Genomic DNA, 13,621 nt, shown 5'->3' on the forward strand with positions numbered 1-13,621 from the left:
ACAGGAGTCTGTGTACTCCACCAGCAGCTGACAGGCCAAACAGGATCAACAGGCATCTCTCCCACCCCTCCCCTGGCCCTCAACAGCTCACTAAAACTCCTTAAGTGGCCCTCCAGCCCAAATAATTGCCCGCCCCTGCCGCTACAGGAACAAGAAGCAATTTATTAAATACACTAGAGAAATCCAAGAAAGACAACCACACCCTTGCTACGGAGGAAGGCAAAAAACCCCAATCTGGCCATGGGGTTAAATTCTTTCCTGATCCCAAATATGGCAATGAGTCTGACCCTGAGCAAGACCAACTAACTAGGAACCTCCAGGTGTTTTAGACCCAGCCAAAGCACTGGCACACCCCTCTGCAGTTCTGTACAATGCAAAGAACACTGGAAGCTGATTGTTAAGTAATTTAACTAGCTAATCTTGATGCAAACATAGGAGATGGGAAAAATAAATCAATGGAGAATTTGCCCAGACTGGCTGAAACTTTATTGGTATCAAACTATCCACAAGAGAAGCGTCAGGTTAAGAGTTCGTTCAAAGTAAATCACTGGAGGGATGGAAACTTCCATGTGCTGAAACTTCAGGTCTTCGTGTACATACCCCCGTTTCTGGTAGGCCCTACTCGCTGGCTCTTTGGAAAGACTGAGAAAGAGCAAATCATCATGTGCTCTCAAAGCATACCAAGTTAGTAAGGCTACATGACAAATCCTCCAATGGTACTCAGACTTTTAACTTATTCAGCTGTAAGCTATAAACCTGCATTCAACTATGGAAATGAAAAACCTGACTGCAACTCAAGACTGAACCAACTAAACGAGCACAAAAAAAGACTATACACAAGAGACAGAACACCAAGCTTAATGCAGCTTTATCTACCCTTTCTTCCACAATGCAAACAGAGGCAAATAACTGCTTCACTTGATAATCTAAAGGTTTGAAACCCACTTTGAAGCAGAAATCATCTGTGGTTCTTCTGATACTAGTGAAACACTTTTATTTATGAGTGAATACATACAATGGGATTTTGAAAGAGTACTTAAGCAACTACAATATGCATTTCCCACAGACAGTTAATGAAAATTTTGCAGCTAGCTCCCCACCCAACACTACTAAAATTTCATCTTAGTAAGGAAAGTAACAATGCAAAAAGCCTCTTTGAGGATTAATTTCCAAATTATTTATTCTCATGGTGGACTGATTTAAAATCAAGCTGATTTAAAAATCAGCAAGCCAAAAGCCTCATTTAAGTAACTGATTTTATCAGTTTTCCCATTCTATATTTTTTGTTTTTTTTAAAGAAAATTGTTATATCAATCAGTGAAAATACACCTAATTAACATGTTGATTTACAGCTAAATACAGTTTTATGGTAGTTTTGGTACCTGTTTTCTAGGTACAAACTAAATATATATCTATATTTAAATATATCTCTGTCTGTCTCTCTCTACACACACAATTCTGTTCCTTCAATTAAAAACCACCTTTCTTAGAGAACTGATATTTATCAGTCTCAAGTAGTTTAATATGCTTAAAAATGATATTAAATGCAGCACAAGAAAATTAACTAATGATACCTACAGAGAGGTTTTGATCACTTCAGACATGAAAGATGCTATCTCTAATTCCCATCTCACCAGTTATCTTAACATTATAACTCATTAATGTCTGCAAAGCTTCCCCTTTCTAAACCATACGTATCTGTGCTGTATCTATAGTATGCTATCCCCACACAACAAATCTGTCATCATGTCTAATTTTTTTCCATGACAAATTTTTAAAAAGTTAAAAACCTTAAGAATCTATAAAAGATGCATCTGTTTACACGTGACACTTAAGGGAGAGTGCATATTTGAGGCTTGAGAGGCCGTAAAGCAAACAAATCATGTCCTGCAGAAATTTTTTTTATTTCTATTTATATTTATATAAAATTCTCAGTGAGAAAACTCCGAAGAGTACAAAATGTTAATCAGATGCATCATATTCCACATTTAAACCACGGGAACAGAGCTTTAAGTCAATATACCATAAACCTTGTTTTATCTGAGCTTCAGGTTTTGATAAAACATTGAAATAATAAAGGGCTAGCAAAGCTATGGTATGAAATGCTATAATATTTTACAATAATATTTATAGCAGATCTATGACTTGAAAGGTATATATGAGTTCTGATTTCACCTACAAACCATTTACTAAGCTCAGATTTAATGCATATATGTAATGCACATAAAAATATGTCAATACATAGAGATCTATATATATCTGTAGCCTTTGAATAAAGCAAGATATCCAGAGTGCATTACATCACACACATTGACAAATACATCACTTTTCTAAAGAAAACATTACACTTCATTATCATTAAGATGCTTTATTTTGTTCTTTACAAGATCATGCCTTAACACAAGCTATTTTAATCCACTGCAGTATTTTCCTGCTGCTTTGGATACACTGACATCTGGTGGCAAATGAGAAAAAAAAAAATCTCAAAACTATAGGCTGCTATACATTTTACTATTTTGTTCAATTTATACTAGATGACTACCCTCAGGTATCTTATTAAGAATCAAAATTTCTAGTATCATAAACTCTTCTACTCAAAGTCCATACCTGCTAGGAAAATCTGCTCCTAGTTGAACCGTGAGATTTTAACACTTGCCTTTGGAATAGCTCTCCATTCACAATTTATTTATTTATTTATTTTTTCCAAATCTTTGGTCACATTCATATTAAGGAAAAGTAACACAACACAGGCACTGGCCTCTCTGCACCAGATGTTCAACTGTAGGCAATAATGTGGAAATAATAAAAGGTCTGACAGAAAAAATATGGCCGTCACATCACATGGGCACTGGTTATCATCCTTCTGGTAACATAAGTAGCAAAGGAGAGCACCAATTCTTATGGAGTGAAGGACTCTCTCAACCATAACATAGGTCCCTCTTTGTATTTCTCATTCCTGCTACCTGTGCTTTACTTACTCATTACAGAAACAGAGAACCTCTAGTGTCCAAAGCAAGAGATAATGGCATCTCTGCAGGTCACTGCATGCATAGTTAAACAGTAAATAAAACCTCCAAACTGCCTGTTTAATAATCTTTAAAGCATAATAATAAAATATAATCTTTGAAAGGCAATTGCTCTCATACGAAGTAATATATTACCTGGATATTTTGAAAAAAAGGAGATCATTTTTAGTACAAAAGGTTTTAATTAACAGGCACAATAATTTAATTCAAAGAACAGGTCACAGGGATTTTGATTTAACATTTTGTTTGAACCTCAGCTGTGCAATCTGGTCCACATGAACTAATAGTTGAGCCTCAATGATTACAACTGGGTTTCAGGCAGACCTAAAGGTTCAGAAAGGACACCTGTATCTTTCTCAAAATCTGTTCTAATTTCCAATTCAAAATTTGTGTTTTTTCATACAAGTAGCATTATTAGATGATTAACCCATTTTCCTTTGATGCTCTAATGCAGAGCTGTGCAGAAGAAGGCTGCCAAAACATGGCCACAAGGGGTTAAGTTGCAGCCCCTGGGCTCCTGCTCCCTGCCACTCCCTTCAAAAGCTCCTAGATGCTGCTGGCAACAGCCTGCATTACAAGAGTGTCTGCCTTAATTCTTTGTCATCCAGCTTTTATTGGCAAAAGTTACCAAATTTGTTTGGAATTATGGCACAGCCAGTTCTGGATTCCACCCCACATCCAGCTTTTGGTGCCTGTCCCTTCCCCAACGGGCAGGGCAGTGCAGCGCTGCATGGCTGGAGGAGCTGAGGTTAAGCCTGGGGCCAGACAGGTACACAATGCAGGGGAGGGAAGTTGAAGCTTGATGGCCCTGCTCAAATACACTGTTAAACTTTTGTTGCAAATAAAATTAATGCACTCTTTATAGTATTTTAAGAATATCTTTCAAGTCAGTGGTTCTCAACCTTTTTTGGACTAGGACCCATTTGTAAACATCAATGGCCACTCCCAACCCAGTGCCTCTCACTCCAGACCGGCAGCTTCCTGCTACCAGGCCCCAGCCCACCAGTTTGTGGGGCAGGGAGTATGTGGGGGGCATAGGGGGGCCCCAAGCAGCCCCTTTCAGGCTGAAACTCCATCCTGCAAGGGAAAACCATGATTTCCCAAGTTTCTCTCTTTTAAAGGAGAATTGATTTTTAAAGCTTGTTGATCCATTTTTAAAGTTTGCTTGTGACCCTTTCATGTATTCTTGTGACCCACTTTTGGGTCACATACTGTCCAGTTAGACCAAAAAAAACCTGGTATAGTGAATGACTTGTGACCCACTTTTTTTTAGACTGACAATGCACTAATTTCCTACACTGAGGCAGCCTCAGAATAAAATGCCTGAAGCTTCTAGCATCCTGACCATCTCCAAAACATGACCACTGCACAGTTCCACTTTGTAATTGTACACATAAACCTTGGGACAATTTGAACCATATACATTCTAATTTCATTTTTTTTTTAACCTAGCTCCTGTGTAAAACACTAGCCCCAACTATACCCCTTGATCCAATTTGGACCACCTAGGCATTTATATATGTTTTCTATCACTGTTGTCACAGTGCCTCATTAAATGATTTGTTCCACAAAATTTACTTAAACTGAAAAAAAATTATTTAGCTGTGAAAAATAAAAGTGCATTTGTAAATAGTTACAAACTATTGATATACACCGAGTTGTGTCTTATTTTCAAAAGGAAGAATCCTGAGATGCCTGTCTGCACTGAGAACAGGCCTTTTGCATAATGTGCCCTAATGGTACATACCATTTAAGACCTCATTTTCTTTAAGAACAATTTAGCTTATGGCAATTTTCAAACAGCATTCCCATAATCCTTTGATTCAAGTTTGCTTCATTAGGAATTTTCTACACACAGGTGGAGCCAAATTAACACAAATAACCATTATGACTCCTCCCAGCTAAAATAGCTACTTCAAAAGCAGACTAATTATGCAATGGCATACTCTGTAGGGTAAGTGCTCATTTTCCATTCAGAACTTAATGGCTCTTTTGCACCTATTATGCTTGGCTGGGTAAAGAGTATGCACAACAATACACACATTTAAATCAGGTAGATAATAGTCCTTAGAGGATTCACCATATCTGAATCTTTAACACCTTATTTCAATAAAGGTGTTAAAAGATCATTAAAGATAAATTGCAATTAAATTAATTTTAAACATAAGTTTAAATAAATTTGGTAACTTTAGCCAATAAGTGTTCAACAATGCCAAATTAGGGCAGACATTCACACTGCTGCCAACCTTTTACCCTTTGTATTTTTAAAAGCAAATAATACTGTTTTCAAGCATATCAGCATGAGACAAAATTTAGTTATTTAAATGTCTTCTATCACTTTATGTTTTCCTTAGCTAACTGTAAGCAAATACTATCCAAGCAATAATGTCTAACAACCTAATGATATTGTGTAACCACCTTTGCATTTTGCATTTTCCTAAGAAATGTGCCAGAGAGCTATTATTCTTTCTAAGTTTCATGCTAATCAAACGTACACAAGTTGCAATAGGGATGAAAAACCTTAGCTTCTTACAGTTTTAAAAAAATCTGCTTCCAGAATCAAGTAACAACCAGCAATAAGCTTTTAACTTACTGAAATCTGATGACTAGCTATAAAACAAATTAGGCTCTAAAGGTACATAATTTTTTAAGAAGTAGGTTCTTCTCTAGTCTGTCATTTTACAGCAAAAGATTATTTTAGGATAGCAATAATTAATGCTAATTTATAATGGATATAAACAAACATAAAAAAACCCCCTCGTGCATTAATTTATGTATGACAAAACTAATGTCAGGGGGTCAGGGCAGGAAAGATGCTGCCTAGTTTCCAACTAGCCCTGAATATCTGAATGGACCTAGCTGCCAGCAGCCTAATTCCTTCCAGCTGGCCCAGTTACTTGCATGGGCATGGTTGACTGCATGGCTGCAGCAGCCCTTTTAGCTGTCAGGCAGATGCTCCGCAAAAATGCCTCTAGGTAGCTCCTCTGCACCTAGCTTTCTCCAGTATGGATGACTGCTGGTTCCAGTCCTGATTTCTGTTTCTTACCTGGTATCTTCTAGTTCCTACCTGCTAGCTCCTAGTTCTTGGCTCATGGCTAGATCCTCATTTCTTGCTCCTGACCCCCCAGCTCTTGACTCAAATTTGGACCTTTGTTACCAACTCCCTGGTTCATGCCTCCATAAGTTAAGTACATAAAGCCTAAGGCTGAATCAATTCAATCTTCACAAATTAGTCTAAACTGTGTAGATTGAACTGATAAACACGTGAACAGGCATTCACTTTTGATTCTGGAAATGCAGCCACATGCCTGCAGTGGCCCAAGGCTAGAAACTGGGGAATACTAGAACATACCTCCCTGATCAGCTGGAGCAGACAGCTTGGGCCAAAACTAGCCCGCCTACCCTGCAAGGAGGAGATGCAAAGCATCCTGGGATGCTGGTGGGGACTGAGTTAACTTGAATCTGGAAGGGATCTTTTCAGAAGTTCAATTTAACCTAAATCTGTTAAGTTTGATCCTATATGCATCCAGGTTTAACTTAAATCAGCTTTGGCCATTTTGAAAGAGGTTTATGAACACTGAACTTCTGTTGCGTTACAGATTTGAACCAGTTTCCAATCAGTTATACTGGTTTGTGTGTAATTTCTGTCCCTAGCCAAAGTGTCTTGACCACCCACATCACAACAGTACCCTGCCATATGAAAAATGATCAACCTCCCAATTAAATGAAAATTTGCTACTATTTACACTGGTAACGATTACCATAAGAGGTAACTAAAACATCCAAGTGGTTTACAAGCTGAAAAATAATCTTTGACATTTGACCACAGAAACAAACCCCTCATTTAACAAGAATGATCTTTATTTATTTTCTATACAGTGATGATAGTACAGTCATTAGTTATCAAGTCCTAACCTGTTTTAGAATATTCATCTTTCATCAAGTGCTAATTTAAAAAAAACAAGAATTACTTCCCTCAACATGTAAATGATGCATCTTTTTTAAAAATATGGGGAGTTTATATACACGACTACTTTCAAGAGAGTGAGACTTCTCTATATATGTGCCACTGTAGAAAAATTAACTTCTGAATCTATACAAGCAAAAGAAACCAATGACATAGTTAATTAAATAAAAGAAGATTAAAGGACAAAAACTAGAATATAAATTAGTTAAGTCTGCTAAATGTCAAATGCAACCAAATAATAATTTGTTAAATGTCAGATGCAAAGGTTTTCCACAATTCTGAATACTGATAAAAAGAAGCAAAAAAAGAAAAAAAAATTGTTGTTTCAGTGTAAAACCTCTTGCAGCCTGATGACTTTGTTTAGGAACAAAGGACTGAAAGAGGCCTCCTGAGCCTTCAAATCCAGCCACCTGTATCTTCCAGGACTCTTTAACCAAGAAAATCCCAAAATCACCACTCCAAACACTCACCCGCAACTACATGGAACAATAAATGAAACCCCAGGAACACTGTATTACATGCGATGGGCAAAAGCAGGGAAGATGAAGCCACTTCCAGTGTCATGTCAGAGAAGTAATTGGTTAATACTTGCTAGTATGTGCTCTACAGTTTATGTCAAATCTGAACTCAGGGAAAAATTCCTTCCTGATGCCAAATTTGGCAGTTGGTATGACCTTAAACAGTAGACCATCTTGCTAGGTTTCTAATACTGGCAGGAACATCAGAACGCCTTAGTCAATCCCCACAAACCCCCCTAAACTTAGCTGTGGCCAACAAACACATGCCCAGGGGATGGCAAATAACCTGCAAAGACATAAGCATTCACTGTGAGGGGGGAGGGAGGGGAGGCAGTTTCTTCCTGATCCTAACTAATATCTAACAAAAATCCAGAGGCATTGTTAAATTCCTTCCATACTAAAGAGCCACCTCCAACCTGGGAACTGCAAATACATAACTCCACATCCCACACTGGCCAATGAGCCAGAACCCCTTGTCCTATCACACTATCCCTTCCATAAACTTATTCAGTTTGGTCATAAAGATGCAGATTCCTTGCCCCTAATGCATAGGACTGTTCCAAAATTTCACTCATCTGATAGCTAGAAAACACCTTCAAAATTTCAAACGCCCAATTTAAAGTTTATCTACAGCCATTTAGTAACCATTTGACCATGCATCACTCTTTTTTCAGCCTAAGAATACCTTTACCTCCTACTATATATATATATGTATTCCCATATACATATTTGTAGAGTGATCATATCCTCTCAGATGTTTCTAAACTAAACAAACTCCTTTAATCTTCTTTCACAACAAAAGGTCTCCATTACCTTAACTGTCTTGATGACCATTTTTTTAATTCCTCCTATTTTAAGTTCACCTTTTTTTTTTAATGCTGATGACCAGAACTGCACATGGTATTATAAATTGTATTCCTCCTCAAAAACTTCATTAGAAATAGCACAAGTCCATCTACCAACACAAACAAACAAACAAGCCGGGAAATCTGTTGTTAAAGGTTTGGTCCTGATTCCATGCAACTCAATCACAAGATTCCCACTGATTTCACAGGTACAGACAGAAGTGACATTTTTTGCCCAATTTCGCCCCTGTAAGTGCTCTACAGCCAAGACCAAACAGAAGTGCATGACTGCAGATCACTTTAAAAGGCCCAACCCTGCAAAAATCTGAACTCTCATTGCCTGAAGGTTGAAATTGGAGATGCTCCAAAACAGAATGCATTCTGTAACTTTTGTCTGCGTGCAGGGTGGGGCTCCCTAAAGCTCAGACCTGCTCTGGCACGGTCTTCAGAATGGGAAGCGGGAAAGGGAGTAGGATGAGTTCAGTCTTGGGTTTTTTCAGCTGGTTCTGGAAGGTGGGACAGGTGGATTGGAGCTCCCCTATCCCCCCCAAGGTTAGGGAGCTCCAATCCACCCCACCCTCCACCACTAGCTGGGGAACCCCTAAAAAAAAAAAAAAAAAAAAAGCTCTCTCCACTAGCATTCCCCCCCTCCCAATCTGAAAATAGTGCCGGGACAAGGGGGAGAGTGACTGCAGGCTAGCAGCTGCTATAAACAACAGCTGGAATCCCCAACCCCTGAGACCCAACAGCTAACTTCTGTTAGGTCCAGGGAATCGTTGCAACTCATGGCCCTTCCAATGAAGCACCATAAGTTATAACGGTGATCTGCCCTTCTGTCTGCACCTTCAGTAGTGCAGCACTGTATCCTAAACTACAACCACTTGTTGTAATCTTTAGTTATGATTTCATCTTCTTTACATTGCCTTGCTAATATCATAGCATAAATGCTTTCATTTCTGCTTTTAATGCCAATTTTTGTTAATGGGTTGAAATGGATATTTTATCACTGGTCAGAATGCAGAGCTGGTGCTCATTAAAATAAGGTTACAGGTTATAGAATGGATTTCATGTTTTCTTAAGTTAAAAATAATGCTGAATTGTGCTAGAGGTCTATAAGTAGAGGAAACAGTCTAGTTTTGGTAGAAACAACCTGAAATTGTGTTTATCCTCTCTGAAAGTAACTGTAGAATTTCTAAGTAAGTGAAGTAGTACAATATAGATTTTTTAAATGATGTAATACCCTGATTGGAGCCAAGATTATATGGTCCATGTGAAGATGGGGAAGTCACGAACGTAACCCACAGAAACTCAAGTCAGAGTTCTAGATTGCAAAGGATGCCCAGGGAGTTCCTGCTTGGAATGTTTCTTGTTCTAGTCTTAGAAGTAAGGTAAATTAAGCTTTTTCCACTCTCTTTTTGTTGAAGGGCTCCCTAACAAATTTCAATATGAAATTTATCAGTCTCAGCTGAAGTACTGCAGGATGTTTCACAAAAACAAATATCGTTTTCCAACTGATTATCATGTATTTGAGCTAGATAGTGTTAATAAACAAACATATTTAAATAGTCCAACTAAAAATACTAAATATTAATTCTCCCTTCAGGGGCTCAGATTACTCTCTACTTACCTGTAATGTAATCTTACCAGTACTCCAGCCACTTGGCTACATCCATGTTACTTTTTTTTTTTCCCTGTGCAAAGAATGTCCTGCTACCATTAATTCTAAATGGAGCTCCAGCACTAATACCAACAGTTAGGCTAGATTCTGATAGCCACTGACACTTCAACACCATATTGTCCAACTCAGCTTGTGGAAGATCTATTGACAGATGGTTTAAAATGCTAATAACTACAAGGGGCTTGCCTTACAGCTGCACTGAAGCTAGCAATGTAAATAGCAGGACATTTTTGCCCAGAATCCCTATGACAGGCAACAAAAGGCCAAAGAGTCCAGGAATAAGGAAGTAGACAGACCTGAAGTTTTAACACTAGCAAGAACAAAACAAAAAACTTAAATTTCCACGTTGTTTTTTCTATATAAACTAAAGAACCAAAAACTTCTATTTTGTTTTGCAGGTCCCCATTCAAATGGGGACCTGCATCCCCGGAGCTGCCCAGGCTCGGGGCAGGGCACCGGGGTGAAGCCGGATTGGTGGCCGGGCTCCTGGAACTCTCGCCCAGCCTGGCATGCTGGGGGTTGTTCCCGGCCGGAGCCCCCACATCAACCGCTCCGAACCCAACGAAGCGGAAATTTTCTAAGTCCCACAGCGGACGCCAAGTCCTCCCGGTTCCCCGGCAGGAGAGCCCCACCACTCCCGTGCAAGCACCCCGGCCTGCCCTACCTCAGAGCAAATCACCGGGGCAAAACTGGATTGGTGGCTGGGCTCCTGGAACTCTCACCCAGCCTGGGCCGGGGAGGCCTGTGCGGGCTCCTGCCGCCCCGGCCCGGGCCCTCCGCCCCTCGCCGGGGTCGCCAGGCTCTGACCCCGGGGCCCCGCAGTCCTGCTGGGGCCCGTGGAGCTGCCCCTGGCCTGCCTGGCCACGGAGCCCTTGACCAGGTCAAAACCGGAATCGCGGCCAGCTCCTGGAACTCTTGCCCAGCCTGGCCGCCAGCTCGCTCCCCGGCCGGAGCTCCAGTCGACATGGCACCATACTCAGGTTTGACTTCTCCCTGCGGCACGGTCCTGCCCCGGAGGTTTCTCAGGCCGCCCTCCTGGAACCGAAGATGGGCATCTGGGGTCCCGAAAAGCACGTCCCCAAAAATCTCCGCGAACCTTTCCCTGCAATATTGCAGATGTGGCACCCGGCCCAGCCACCGGGGGCAACCACCGAAAGTGTCTGCCCTCCTGGATCGAAGGGTCGGGCAAGGCCCGTTTCAAAAACCTCATATGGACTTCCGGGGCCAGAGGTCGGGCGCCAGGTCGACCCCGGCCGGCCCTCCCGGGCCCCCTGCGTGGCTCGGCTCTCCCACAGGAGTAGCCCGCCACTCCCGCTGAAGGCCCCCGGGCAGGGCACTGGGGTGAAGCCGGAATCATGGCCGGGTTCCTGGAACTCCCGCCCGGCCTGCCCCGCGGAGGCCTGCCCGGGCTCCTGCCCCTTGCCAGGGTCCCTGGGCTCCAACCCTGGGGCCCCGCAGCCGTATGATAAAGAAAAAGAAAAAATCAAATAAGTTTGCAGCACTGTGTCTGTCCCAGAGTCAAATGTATATCGTTGTATAAAAGCTACAAAAGTACGTAAAACATACTGGACAATGACAGCATTGTGGGTAATGCCATGACTTCCCACATCCTACCAAGCATCATCAGAATAAAAAAAAAAAAAAAAAAATGTACTTCACCTAGAAACAGCGGAGTAGTTGCTTCGTAAGTAACTTCATTAGGATCAGCTCCTGCTTCCAAGAGAATACTGATGCTTTCCAAACACCCACGATTTGCAGAAAGATGTAACGCACAAGTACCCTCAAATGTCTTTGATTTTACATAGTCATCAGATGGAGCTACGGATCAGAAAAGGAAAAAGTAATAATTAAATATGACCTTCTAAAAAGAACCGTAATTTACCATATTGCATGCTTCTTTAAGACATGTTGTATAGATTGCATTTTTGGTGTGCACGTACCCCATAAAAGTACGATCAGATTCTTTTAGCTAGTGGCATCTTCTGGGGCTGCACATGTGCCCTACTGGTTCCTCCCACACATACCCAAAGGCATAAAGGATGGAGTGGTCTCAAATGTCCCTCAGCTTTTTCACCAATCACGAATCCAGAAAGTTTAGGATTCTATATTAGCTAGTAAGGAGAGTGAGTCAAACAATCCATAAGGACAGCACATTTAAGAAACAGCTGCTATAAAATAATAGCTTTTCTGTGATCAGCCATGCATATTATGATTTGAGAGACCAAACAGCAACGTTTGCATAGTCGAGCTTGTATGACTTCACTGCTATAATAAACATCATATAATAAAGCTCCAGCCAAGGAAGAGGGCTGGGTGGAAGCGTGGGCTTTTACATACCGCATTTTGTCGCACACAAGACACACCATTTTCCCCAAAAACAGCTTCTGAAAATGGGACTGTGTTATATGCAAGAAATCCAGTAAGAGCAGGTTCTCAACTTAAGGATAAAACCAAAAGTAAAAACTGCAGCAATCCATAGAGAGCCAAAAAACACGCAGGCTCAGCTCCCTTGCTGCTACTACTCACTCACTCCAAGAAAATATTTTTTTCTTTATTCTGCCTTTCAAAAATAAAGTTGTGTATTATATTCCAGAGCATACTGTATGCAACAAAATATGGTAGTTGCACTGCAAATATCAGAAAGAGGGATTCTTGTAAGGCAGCAACAGAAGCTAATTCAGCCTTAGATGGCACTAATTTTCTTAAGTAATAGTTTGAGTGAATCTAATTTAGTTGCATCACAGTATGATTTAATACAATTACATGCTCATTTAGACAATCTATGTGAATACTGCCTAAGCACCAACTCTATTTGCAAACCTTCACCACAGCTTGGGAAAATCTTAAAAGGTTTTATTCTGTGAAGGTTGTATGAGAAGTGTCCAAGCCACATCAGATTCATATAGGTTGGCTTCCTCCTCTTTTGAATGGGAGCTAGGAAAAGTACTAGATCAATCAGCTATTTTAGATGAAAATTAGAGACAGCTTTTGGTTAAAACTTAGAATGGGGCTTAAAAGTCCCATTTGTCTTTATTAACCTGCATATGGTGGGAAAACATGAGAGCCTGAATATGCCATACCCTTTGAGCTGATGTTATAATAAAATGGCAACTTTAATAGATAAAAGGCATTAACAGTAAGCTGTCCAGGGCCAAAAGGGGGTCCTCTATTAACCCAGCACAACTTATATAGATGCATCACAAAGAAGAGTTCATCACAGGGGACAGAAGGGAATTGGTGAGGTTTTACTCACCAAGGTGCCCCTGAGGGTTACAAGAAATAACGGCCATAAGCTAGCAGAGAGCAGATTTAGACTAGACATTAGTAAGAACTTCTTCACAGTTAGTGGCCAAAGTCTGGAACGGGCTCCCAAGGGAAGTAGTGCTCTCCCCTACCCTTGGGGTCTTCAAGAGGAGATTAGATAGGCATCTAGCTGGGGTCACCTAAACCCAGCACTCTTTCCTGCCTATGCAGGGGGTCGGACTCGACGATCTACTGAGGCCCCTTCCGACCCTAACATCTATAAGAGGGATCCTGAACAGCAGGAAACCCGTGGTGACTCCTTGGCAATCTACGAACTGTCACAA

At 40.8% G+C, this 13,621-nt stretch overlaps 1 protein-coding gene across 3 annotated transcripts in view; it reads right to left on the reverse strand.

The window, feature by feature from the left end:
- ASB3 (ankyrin repeat and SOCS box containing 3) overlaps window positions 1–13,621 on the reverse strand; it is a 115,313-nt gene that overhangs the window by 55,163 nt on the left and 46,529 nt on the right. For all 3 annotated transcript variants that reach the window (XM_014595090.3, XM_059719260.1, XM_059719277.1), the window contains one exon: window positions 11,694–11,852. In XM_014595090.3, the coding sequence (XP_014450576.1) occupies window positions 11,694–11,852 (159 nt within the window). The remainder of the gene's footprint in view (window positions 1–11,693; window positions 11,853–13,621) is intronic.

This window comes from Alligator mississippiensis, chromosome 1 (genome assembly GCF_030867095.1).
Source record: "Alligator mississippiensis isolate rAllMis1 chromosome 1, rAllMis1, whole genome shotgun sequence".
Taxonomy (NCBI): Eukaryota; Metazoa; Chordata; order Crocodylia; family Alligatoridae; genus Alligator; species Alligator mississippiensis.